General features: G+C 38.3%; 1 protein-coding gene across 7 annotated transcripts in view; it reads right to left on the reverse strand.

The window, feature by feature from the left end:
- Window positions 1-12,412, reverse strand: part of ASPH (aspartate beta-hydroxylase) — a 221,692-nt gene extending 209,280 nt beyond the window's left edge. For 6 of the 7 annotated variants that reach the window (XR_010345529.1, XM_064384230.1, XM_064384227.1 and 3 more), the window contains exon 1: window positions 12,268-12,412. Coding sequence is in view for 5 of the 7 variants with exons in the window: in XM_064384230.1 (XP_064240300.1) it covers window positions 12,268-12,385 (118 nt within the window). In the remaining 2 variants the exon portion in view is untranslated. Of the gene's footprint in view, window positions 1-11,826; window positions 11,918-12,267 lie in introns of those variants that run through there. The other variant, XM_064384229.1, reaches the window with a different exon arrangement.
- Between the last annotated feature and the right edge of the window lie 620 nt (window positions 12,413-13,032).

Consider the following 13,032-nt stretch of genomic DNA (forward strand, 5'->3'; position numbering starts at 1 on the left):
GGCTTACCTTCTCACAGATATTAAAATATCCCATGTACTTTATAGAGAAAGAATTTTTACTTTAATGAAATCAGTAAAACATTCTTAGTGTCTAAAACAGCTAAAATTTAAAGAAACTTAGTATTTAGTGATTTTAAATGGAATTTTATTACAAGGTAATAATAGACATACAATAGCTACATTCTGTTCACAAGCAGCACAGCTAAAACCATACACAACTTTTTGCCAGTAAGTTTGAAACTTCAAAGACAGAAAATGTTTTAGAAAATATAACTTACTAAAATGTACCTACCAACAGAAAATAAAACATAGCCAACCTGACTCAAGAAGAAAGAAATTTTAAATAGTCCTGTAAACATTTAAAGAGCAAAGCAGTTTCCCCTCATGCCTACCCACACCTCACCCAGTGTGGGGGGTGAAATGACAAAAAGCTTAAGATGAGTTTTACCAAATAACTACTTCTATACAAACTATGCCAAAGAACAGAAAAAGAAGAAATCCTCGAAAATTCACTTATGCAGCCAGAATATAACCTTGACAACAAAACCAAAAAAGAAAATGTTGGGTCAGTTTTACTCATGGATCTATTAATTAACCCAGTAATACTGAAAATATATAAAACCACCATGCTGGATTCTTCCCAGAAATGTAAGGATGGTTTTAAATTAGGATATCTATTGTCATAAATTTACCACCTAAAATATGGAAGGAGAAAAACCAAATATATAATATTAGTAGGTACAGAGAAAATATTCGGTACTAATCATAATACCTAAGAAAGTCAGGGGAGAAGGAGAAGCAGGAAGAGGGGAGAGGAGGAGAGGAAAAAATGAAGGAAATTACAAATCCACATCTAACATAAACACAGATGCACAACTGTTGACAAAATATTAGCAAATAAAGCAATATATAAAAAGGATAATTCAAATCAACCAAGTGGGACTTTGAGTGAGAAGAAGTTATTTGACAAAATTCTCAACCTAGAAATACAAATTCCTCCAATCCAATGAAAAGCATCTACAAAACACCCTGAGTTAATATTTTACTTCCTTAATAGTAAAATATCAAATACTTTGCCACTAAAATCAGGAACAAAGCCAGAACATCTACTCTTAGCACTGGCATCCAACATGATACTGAAAATCCTAATTAGTGCAGTAAGGCAAGAAAAAGACTAGAAAAGAAGTAAGACTGTCTCTGTTAATGGGCAGCATATTTACATAGAAAATCGCAAAGAATCTATTTTTAAAAAACTACTAGAATAAATGAATTTAGCAAAGATACACGATATAAGGTGCACGTATCTGTTTTATGTCTATATACGAGCAGCAAATAATGGGAAAATGAAGTTTTAAAAATACCACTTCTAATAACATCAAAAAGAACAAAATATTCAGGAAAATGTTTAGCCAAAAAAAAAAAATGTGTAAAAAGATCTCTACAGCAAAATCTACCAAAAAAAGGCAGAAGGAAACTAAAAACCTAACAAATGAAGAAATATACTACTATCATGAATTAGAATGTGCAATATCAGTGTGATTAATGCTCTTAAAGTTGGTCTACAGAGTCAATGCAATTCTAATCATAAACTCTAGCATGCTTTATTCTGTGGAAATTGACAAGCTGATTCTAAAATGTATATGGATATACAAAGTACCTATAATATTTAGAGCGATTTTAAAAGGAACAACAAAGTAGGAGGATTTACACTACCTAGTTTTAATACTTACTGTATAGCTAGAGGAAGCAAGATTCTGTGATAAAGCCATAAGGACAAATAGATAACAAAAAACTTCCGTTTTTTGGGCTCAGAAACAGACTTAAACTTACACTGTCATTTGCTTTTTGACAAAGGCACCAAAATCAATCCAATGATGAAAGCAAAGTCTTTTCAACACATGGTGCTAGAACTAAAATTCCACATAGAAAAATGTAAATCTAATCCAAAGTTAATGTGAAAATGTTCATCGACAACCATAAAGACTTAAACTATAAAACTTCTAGAAGCAAATAAAGGAGGATAGCTTTGTGATTTGAGAATGTACAGTTTCTTAGAACATAGAAATCAGAAACAGAAAATATAAATATCAACATTATAAATTAAAAAATGACAAGGTAAGTTATAGACCAGGAGAAATGTGTGCTCTATATATCTGAAAAGAACTTCTACCCAGAATATATAAAGAATCACAGCTCAGTAACAAAAAAACAATAAAATTAAAAATGGGAAAAAGAGAAGCTTCACTAAAGATAATGGGTGTAGCCAATAAGCACAAGAAGAAGTGCTTGACATCATTAGTCATCAAGGAAATGCAAATATAAATGACAGTAAGAAGCCATGGTACACCCACCAGAATGGCTAAAATTAAAAAGACTGACACCACCAAATGTTGGTACATATGTAGAACAACCAATTCCACACATTGTCAGTGGGAGTATAAAATATATTGTACAACTATTCTGCAAAAGAGTTTAACAGTTTCTTAATAAAACTAAACATACACCTACCCTATAGCCTAGTAATCCCTCTCTTGCTCAAGAGAAATAAAAACATATGTCAAAAAAGGCTTCTATAATATTCATGGAATTTTATTCATAATAACTCAAAACTAGGAATAGCCCAAGTATCCACCAATAGAAGACTGGGTTAACAAACTGTGCTACACAAAATGGATGGAGCTGTAGGCCACTGTCCTAAGCAAATTAACACAGGTACAGAGAACCATGTTCTTATTAATATATTAATATTATAACAATATACATTAATAATTATAAGTGGGAGCAAAACATCAACTACCTATGAACACAAAGAAGGAAACAACAGACACTGGGACCTAATTTGAGGGTAGAGGGTGGGAGGAAGGTGAAGATAGAAAAAACTACTTAGCAGGTACTATGCTTATTACCTGTGTGACAAAATTATGCCAAATCCTTGTGACATGTAATTTATCCCTATAGCAAAACTGCACATGTACCCCTGAACCTAAAAATAAAAGTTTTAAAAAAAATGTGCTATGGTCAGACACTGGAATACTATTTGGCAATAAAAAGGAACAAGTGACTGTGTATACAACATAAATTAACTCAAAAATGTTATGAGTGAAAGAAGCCTTTACAAAAAAAAAGTACTTGTAAAAGGAAGTTCTAGAATAGACAACACTAATCTATCATCAAAAAATATAGTACAATGGCTGTCTCTGATGGCAGAAGTGGTGGCAAGAAAGGGGCTTGAGAGAACTTTTCAGGGTGACAAACATATTCTCTAATCTAAGAGGCTGTTGATTTACAAAAGTGGAAATGGATATAAAAACTCCTCAGATCAGACACTAATATTTGTGCAATTCACTATATGAAAATTTTACCTCAGAGAAAAAAACAAACAAATGCTAAGCTCCAGTCAGCAACAGGCACATGTAAATATTCAGCAAAGTGAAATACGTATGTGCAACTTACTTCGAAAGGCATGAAGGAATAAGATTGACTGGTAGTTATGACAAAGCAAATCTATCAAAATGTTATCTGCTGTAGCATCTATGTGGTGGAGTCATTACAGAACTCTTTCAACTTGGCTACATATTTTTAAATTTTCATTAAAAATTTTTTTCATTAAATTTTCATTAATTTAAAAATCTGTACAAAAATGGGCCAAGTGTGGTGGCACACACCTGTAAAACCAGCACTTTGGGAGGCCGAGGCAGACGGATCATGAGATCAAGAGATCAAGACCATCCTGACCAACATGGTGAAACCCCGTCTCTACTAAAAATACAAAAAATTAGCTGGGTGTGGTGGTAAGGTCCTATAGTCCCAGCTACTCAGGAGGCTGAGGCAAGAGAATAATCACTTGAACCCGGGAGGCAAAGGTTGCAGTAAGCCAAGATCATCCCACTGTACTCCGGCCTGGCAACAGAGACTCTATCTCAAAAAAAAAATATATATATATATATATATGTGTGTGTGTGTGTGTGTGTGTGTGTATGTGTATGTATATATATGTGCGGGTGGGGGGGAACCTAGACTGAATTGAATAAAATATGTATATGACTTTTGGATAAGATTATAAAAATTGTCAGACTTAAATACATAAGAAATTACAAGCCAAGCACAGTGGCTCAGACTTGTAATCCTAGCATTTTGGGAGGCCAAGACGAGCAGATCACTTGAGCCCAGGAGTTTAAGAGCAAACTGGCTAACATGGCAAAACCCCAACTGTACAAGAAATATGAAAATCAGCCATGTGTGATGGTGGACACCTGTAGTCCCAGCTACTGGGGAGGCTGAGGTCGGAGGATCATCACTGGAGCCTGGGAGGTCAAGGCTGCCACAGAACTTCAGCCTGGGTGAAAGAGCAAGACCCTTTTCTTTCTTTCCTGTGTCTCAAAAAAAAAAAAAAACAAAAAAAAACAAAAAAAAAAGGAAAGAAAAGACAGAAGGAAAAGAAAGTGGGAGGGGCGCGGTGGAGAGAAAGGAGAAGAGGGGGAAGAGAGGGGAGGAGAGAGGAGGGGAGGGGAGGCAGACAGGCCAGCTGCTTGTATAGGAAAATTCAGTATTATGAACATTTGTATTTGCCCCAAATTGTTCTACAGATTCAATACAATGCCAGTAAAAATTCTTAAATATTTCTCATGAACGTATTTGATAAGCAGATTCCAAAATCTAGAGAAATGGATAAGGAAATGTCCCAAAGCAGCAAACACAATAGTGAAAAAAGGCAAGGTAGAAGAACACGCCCTGTCAGATACGTGGACTAACTACAAAGCGATAGTGAGCAATTCAGTTAGGTGTTGCTTCCACACACCTGGAACATAATAGAGCCCCACGTATTTATATACAAGAGGTGATGCTGCAGACTAGGGTAGAAAGATGACAATTCAATTAATGGTACAGGGCATTTTCATTGTTGCTTTTTAAAAAAATACTGAATTAGATCTCTATTAACAAAACACACAATAAAACTATACCACAAAGTTCAGAGATTTAAATGTTAAAAAAAAAAAAAAAGCAACATTTCAGATCTTTTAGAGGAAAACATAAGAATATTTTGTGACATCTGCATTATGTGTCTTACATAAAAGTAGGAAGATGTGAACCATAAAGTAGAAACTAGAAAAATTCTATTAGTATATTAAAATCTTAAAATTCTGTTCAACAACATATACCATAAAAAATGAAGATGTGAGCAATCACAGACTGGGAGAAGTTCTTTATCACAAATAATCAAAAGATTCAGGACATAAAAAAAATTATATATATATCAATACTACAAATACAAAACAAAAACAGAAAAATAGGCAAGATATATGAACAGGCAATTCATAGGAGGAAACACAAGGGCTACTCTTACCAGTAATTTCACGAGTAATTAGAAGAATGCAAGTTTAACCCACCAAGCACTACTTCACACCCACTCAATTTGCAAATATTAAACTTTACCAAGTTTTGATAATGTGTTGATGGCACAGAATCAGCTCTTATTCATTGGGGGCAGAAGTGTAAGTTGATACAACCACTTTGGGGTTAAAAAATGGCAACATCCAGCAAAGTCTAATGTGTGTACTTTCTATGACCCACAGCTCCAATTCCAGATTATGCCCTGGAAAACCACTGAGACATGTATGCATGGGAACCGATAGGCACAAACATGTTCAGGGCAGCATTATTTGAAAGAAAAAACAAAGTGGCCTGCCATAGCAAGATGGCTAAATGAAAAGCAAGGCACACTCATTTGGTGTAGAACTACATATATGAAAATAAAGAACTGGAGTTTGGAGGAATTTCAAACAAATGGTGTCAAAACAGTATGCCAAGTAGAAGCCCTGTTCACAAAACTTTCAATACATGCTATATAGCATATACATATGTAAGTGTAATAGGTATATTTCTACACATAGGGATATAGATATACTTCCTAAGCAGTTTTCAAATACATTGTTTTAACAATAGAGTTTACACACGTGGCTACATAATGTGTGATGTGCAACCTGTTATATATTATTTTGTGCACATATATTATACCTATGTTTATGATAATGACTATCATAAAATGTTTAACAATAGTTAGGAAGGAATATCACAGGAGAGGAAAATCTAAGAATCTGATAAAGTTTCATTTCTTCACCTATATGGTAGGTACATGGGTATTCACTGCATAACTCTTTATACTTATTTATAGGTCTTAAATATGTACTATTTCGAATACTTACAATTTTAAAGCACAACACATAGAAATATTTTTATTATAGAAGTTAGAGAACTACCTATTTACCAAGAAGCAAATCAATGAAACAACTTGCAAAAACTCGGTGAAAAGCATCTTATACAAACTGACTTGATTCGAAGAACGGAAAAGTAAAGTTAAATGCTAGATATTCTTTCAACAAATATTTACAACACAGATTTTGAGATTCATGTATGTTAAAAAAATTAACTACTCCTAAATAAAATTTACAAGTGAAACTAAGACCAAAAGAGGCTTTCCAGTGTACCAAGACAATAAGTGAAAGCAGTGTGTAAAAGATAGGGAGAAAAACTGTGTATTAGAGGATAACAAATAAGAAACAGAAGTTACAGACAGGATAGAACAATAAAAAACAGTGACTCTACACCATGGAATGGTAGAAATGGCTGTCAAACCTATGTAAAATATGAGAAAAGGCAGTTACAACAATGCTGGTTGTGAAATAAAAATCAAAGGATATTCTCCCACTTTAAAAACTGATCCTTGCTGGCTTAAGTACAGGATAAGTCATGGGTTCAACGTGTGGGCACACATGTAGGAGAGAAGTGCTCGCATTTCTCCAAGTACAGATAGTGGCTGCCCTTGGAAACCCTACTAAAACCAGACAGCAACCACCCCCAGCCCCCAGCCCTCATTCTGCACCAAGTCAGTTCACCAATGCTCTCAGCTCTGGAGCACACATAGTATCTACGGAAGATGATGATAGTCACATGACTAGGCAAGCGACCTGGATCTGACAGGGGGCCGAATAGCCCAGATCCTTCAAAAGATGATTTTCTTCTTAAAAAGATTTATTCACCAAGGGAGCTCAACATTTCCTTCGAGTCTAATAGGTTATCTAGACCAAACCTGTCCTCAGCTGTGGCCAATTTGATAGAAACTACATTCAGTGATTTGCAATTAAAAGATAACCACATCAGCCAAAGGTAACCCAGACACATCCCTGAAAAACAAAGATCAAATACAGAACACAAGCCTGAAGCATCCCTCACATCAGGGGAATAAAATACTAAAATGTAAAAAATAATGAGGACTATCAGGAAAATACCATCTTGGTTTCCAGAAAAATGTATAATTAAAAGAAAGTTAAACTATACTATACTCCCACAGTGGTACACAGGGAAGAAAGTAACATCCTGGATCCTTAGTCCTCTAATGGAAATGGCCACAGCTGCAGGATGGAACCAGAGAAACTCATCACACCCACACGTGCTGTGCAGAGCAGATGCTGGCAGGAGATAAAGAAGCAAGCAGCCCTTGCACCACATTTCCCAATAGATGGCTGAGGCTTTTCCCCCAAGGTTTAGGTGGGTTGCAGATAGGTTGCACGTACATACAGGCTTTACTAAAGAGAAGTTTATTTGAAAAGCATTTTTGTAACTTGGTACACTTAGAGGTGATGCAGAAGTATCCAAGCCACGTACATACAGGCTTTACTAAAGAGAAGTTTATTTGAAAAGCATTTTTGTAACTTGGTACACTTAGAGGTCATGCAGAAGTATCCAAGCCACAAACTAAGTTGCATATTTTTACCATACTAAAACAGTGACTGGAATTGCTTCAAAAGACTAAAACGTATCTGAGCCTGGGTAAGATAAAATAATGTTACAGATTTCTGAGCCATTAAAATCAAATCAGCAACTTGAAGGTTGATATGCAAATGGAAACTTACACCACGGAGAGAAATGTATCAAATAGTCCTCAAAGCTTAGTATAAACTCTGCCCCAAGAATATCTATTTACTTAAAACAGAGATGCTACTGAACATAAAAAATAACAATAATCAAAAAAAAAGTCAAAGCATGCAATGGCCTGATGACATCTATACTTTTATATTCACTAGTTTTGCACACACCCCTACTATTAGATGTACTTTAATGGAAACAACTGAGAAACACAAAGACATATGAAATTAGTGATATTAAAACTCTGAAAAGAAAGTAGATAATAATTCTTTAGATTTAAAGAGGCTGGCAACAGAGATTTTTAGTGATTCTTAATTCTGGTTCTTACATAGATATAATCCAGGTCATCAGATTCTACCAAACTGCACTATCTTTCTGGAGAAAAGGGTTTTCCTATTGGAACCAGAGACCTCAGGGGCTAAATATCTGATATTAACCAACAACAAGATGGATAGACCTTATGAGCCTTTATCCAAGTTTCTCTGTTGATAACTGGCTGAAAATGAAAATGTCATACATTCCTTTTCTAAGAATCTCTATGAGACAGATGATTTTAAAGCAAGACTAAAATATAGTCCAAAATATAAAACTTCTACTTCCACAGGCCACCAGAGGTTAACTGGTCTCTGGTAAATGTGTTCATAAACTCCCTCGGAGCATTATTTAGTGCTTGGTTTCATATGATCTGGTCAGAGTGGACAAAATGCTCTTGAAACAAACACAAAATAGTTGACGGTTCTTGCAGTGGAAGAATTATGGTCTTCCTATCTTTCCATCTTAGGATGACTAACGGAGGATTAAGCAATTGGCTCTGATGGTCTTTGGCTAAAGAAAGAAAATTTTGCTAGGGCCTCTTCATTCAAAAGCTCCACAATGCAATCAGCAGTATATTGTATCCCTCAATTACTTAGTAGTCTTAGAGACACTGAAAGTAGAAAAAAAAAAAGCTAAATTAAACTCAGAAGAGTTTCTAAATGACAAATATCCATCAAATGAAGCTGGTAATGTTTTACAGGTAGTACATGAATGTATTTAATACTAATTAAGCCTAAACAAAAAGGTTGCTCGATCTTAACTGAGAGACCCTGAGAGAGTTAAGAAGTAGCTAAGAGTTTTTAAGTGCTTATCTATCAATAGTTTTGAGTATGTACAGATGGATTAAATAATAATAATTAAAAACTGCTGTTACACAACCTGAAGCTTCAAACTAAAGGGGGGAAGTGTTCTACAGTGACCCCTAGTGGTAAAAGGTAATGTAGTGTCAGGACATCCAGATAAACAGGGAGATGGAAAGCCGCTAGGAGACACAGGGAGGGAGGGAGTGATACTCAAAAGGGAAAAGCTAAACAAACAAACAAACAGAAAACATGACACATACCAGTGTCTACAAAATAGGCCCAAAAGGACATCATGATCCTTCTTTGATAAAATATTTTTAAATCAATAAATTTGAAAAAGGCTTCTCCTGGGCCCAACTGGCCATGCAAGTCCAGTTCTATATGCAAATTAAAGGTAAGAAGTCTAATTTATTCACGTTTCTTTTATATTAGAAAGAGTAAAACTGGAAAAAAAACAAAGTAAAATTGAACTCTGTAGAAAAACATTTTATCATTTTTCAGCCTAAGCTGAAGAAAATAAAAAGCAGACACTTGCTTTAAAAATCTGTGTGATATAAATTCCCCAAATTCCAGCTTCCAATCACTTTACAGCAAAATGACCAGCGAGATGAAGTCTGGCCAGAAAAATAAGTAAATAAATCACCTTTTCCCTAAAATGCATGTTTCAAATGACTGGGCCCATTTTCCCCCATACTTTTACCCAAAAACTTAAGAAATAATAATGTTTAATGTGACCAAGGCCATCATCTTCTGACTCTCAATGCAAGACATCTCGAAAAACTTACTAATTGAACACATATACTTCTCAAAGCAAAATTTTCAAATACTGATTCAAATACAATTTTTGTCAAGGGAAATGAAATTGGTGATAGGACAAAAGCATAGTTTTCTCCAATAATGAAGTGTAGCACTCACGGAGACAGCCAGAAGAAAATTTGATAATCTAGTTCAAATCCATTTACATATTAGAGAACCTAAAATTCAAGTAGCATGGCAAAATGAATGAGTAACAGAAAACTTGGGTTCTTAGTCTTGGTTCTTCAAGTAATTAGTTGAGTTTCCATGAACTAAACCACCTTCAATGAACTTGACAACTTTTCTGGGCATTAATTTCCTCATCTGTATGATTTGAATCAGAAACTAAACGGGTCTCACAGTAATGCCACTGCTAAAAAGTCTTTGATTTTCCCAGTAGAAGGGAATGGTCTGCACAATGTCCATACCTTAACGACCAGGTAAACACAGCATTAAAAGAAAAGCCGGCTTTATCTTCCGAGTACAGCCTACTACACACGACACTACACTTTAACTGTTTAGGATGATGGAAAGAATCCTGGTTTCATCTCCAGTGCCTTCTACCTGGCAGACAGTCAAAACTCAGTATTTACTGGGGAGGGGGGAGGGGGGATGGCTTTGGAAAAAGAATACACATTACGTAACACGCAGGGCTCCAGTATCAAATTTTGTTTGATTTTGTAACACGGGCATTCCTCCCTTTTACATATTCTTTTACATACTAAATCTGTTTCGTGACTATTATGCAATCAATGTGTAAAATGCTTAAAACGCTGTAGATCCTCAAATATGGACAGAGTTTGCTCTAAAATGCCTGAGTATGAGAGTCAGAAGTTAAGTCATTACATTTGCTAAACCTATCTCTTGCCTATTAACATGCTTCAAACATTTACTGGGTAGGGATAGAAACGTGACACACATTTCCCAATATTAGTTCTCACCAATAAGAGGCCATATAAAGTGACTTCCTCAGATGCAATCAGTCCTCTACTGACAAACATAAAAGATAAAATGGAATGAAGATACGCTTCACTGGTAAATAGCTACAAAACCTTTTGAAAACAACTAACATTAAAGTCTTGATCGTCAGCTGTCTCTGCTTAGTGCCCTAAGAGGCACAACAGGTTCTTCTCATTTAGAAATGTTAAAAAGCGTAGCCTCAGTCAGCTGAGGAAATTAATCTATCCCTCTGCAGGTTTAAGTAAGTGACGTTTAAGAACAAATGAAAAAGGAACACAAGCTTTTGCTTATGTCAAAGGTGAATTAATATGTTTGCATTGAACTTCAAACTGTGTGTACCTCTTTACATTTAGAATACAAATACTAGTCCTTAGAATGTAAATTTGTGCAAAGGATTTAATGCACTACTTTCCCCATTTAAATTTATTCATTCAGTCACTATTCAAATATTTATTGAGCACCTATTATGGGACAGGAACATGGAGCTGGGGATACGGAGAGAACGAGCCACAGACGACACACATGAAAGCAGTAAAACAAGTTCAAATGGTGACAAGTGCTATAAAGAAAATACTTCTTTGACCATAGCTCTCTTATTCGTTTTCTTGGTATACTATGAATGCATGATCTGTAGATCTTAACAAAGAGTCTAGATCATTTCAAGTGAAGTTTACAGCTCACATTCAAAACACATGTGTACTGCAGTTGTTTCAATATCCTAAATGAGTCAAAGGAAGTATAAAAGAAGAACCGCTGAAATATGAGACGAAACAGATTTAAAAATTTGTTCTCTCTCTGCTGTGTATGCACATGGACTAGGAGAAAGGTGAACATCCAATCGATTTTTAAATAAAAGTGGTAAAAATAGAGACGTTTGTTCAGCATTTCATGACATTCTGAGATATTCTAAAGGCAACTGTAATGCATATTAAGAAAGCTACATACAAACAAAAATATTAAAAATAATTTCCAAGAGCATTCAAATCACTCCCAACTCCGTCCCCCATGCCCCCAGGGGCCCCACTTTCACCTCCTTTTGAGTTGCTCTGAAACGCTGCTGGTTAGGCAGGAACTCACTTTTCCTGACTTTGGCTCATTTTCAACTCCCCAAAACATGCAAGGTAAAGGATAAATTGTTCTCTTAGTCCCATGTTCCATTCCACGGAAAGCCAAGACACAGCCGCTCAGCAACCTCTGTCTCGGCAGCGGCCTGCAGGTGAAGGAACCTCCGAGAAGGGACTCCCCGAGACCACCACCCCGAGGGCGCGGACCCGGGACCTCTTGGCCCCTCGCCCTCCCGCCAGGCCCGCCGAGTGCGGCCTCCGCCCCACGCGCCGAAAGGAGGAGAGACGCGGAGGGTGGAGGAGGCGCGCGGTGGGACCTAGGATGATGCAGCCGCAGCGCCCGCCGCGCCACCAGGCTCCCCACCCCGAGGCGCGCCCCCGGAGCCCCACCCCGCAGGGCCTCTGACCTCTCCGGGGCCCGGGGCTGCTGCTGCCCCCGCTGCTGCCCGCGCTCGTGCTACCGCTGCCGGAGCCGCCGCTGCTGCTGCTGTTGCCGCTGCCCTTGGCATTCTTACGCGGGGCCATAGCGCGCTCCGCCAAGGCTGGCGAGGGTTGGTGGGCTTCCTCAGTGCGCGGGTGGACACACGCGACACGGGAGCCGCTTACGGCGGCGGGCGCTGGAGCTAGTGCTGGCCGCTACTCCTGCAGCAGAGCCTGTGCCTCGGCACCGCCTGCAGCGCCTCGGAGGACTTTCATCCGCGTGCCGGCTGCGCGCGCCCGGCCTCGCGTGTGCGAACCTGTGACTCCCTCCCGGGGCGAGAGCGCGCGGCTCGCCGCCTGACGGCCACGCCCCTTCCCGGCCTCGCCCCGCCCCCGGAAGGCTGAGTGACGGCACGTGGGAGCCAATCCAAAGGGCCCGTGTGAGGCGGCGGTACCTTGCCGCGCTCCCCGCCCCTGCACACTTGGGGCCTTTCGGGCGCGACGCAGCTGCCTATAAGCGCAAGCCTCTTTCGGCTTTCCAGTCTGTCCCCCGGTCCTTTGGAACGTGGCAAACGTGGAAGCCGAGAGGGCTCTCGCGAGCGTTGGCGGACTCTGCTCGATGGGGATGGGCTTGGGCGCGGTGCGGAGTGGGCGGACACGTGGGCCGCCCCGGAGCGGAGTGCGCCGCCTCTGGGCTTTTCACTAGGGATTTTGTCCCCTTTCCCTGTACTCGGAAAGGAAGGCGTGTAATC

The sequence above is a fragment of the Aotus nancymaae genome, unplaced genomic scaffold (genome assembly GCF_030222135.1).
Source record: "Aotus nancymaae isolate 86718 unplaced genomic scaffold, 86718_ANA_hifiasm-v0.15.2.pri h1tg000036l, whole genome shotgun sequence".
NCBI lineage: Eukaryota > Metazoa > Chordata > Mammalia > Primates > Aotidae > Aotus > Aotus nancymaae.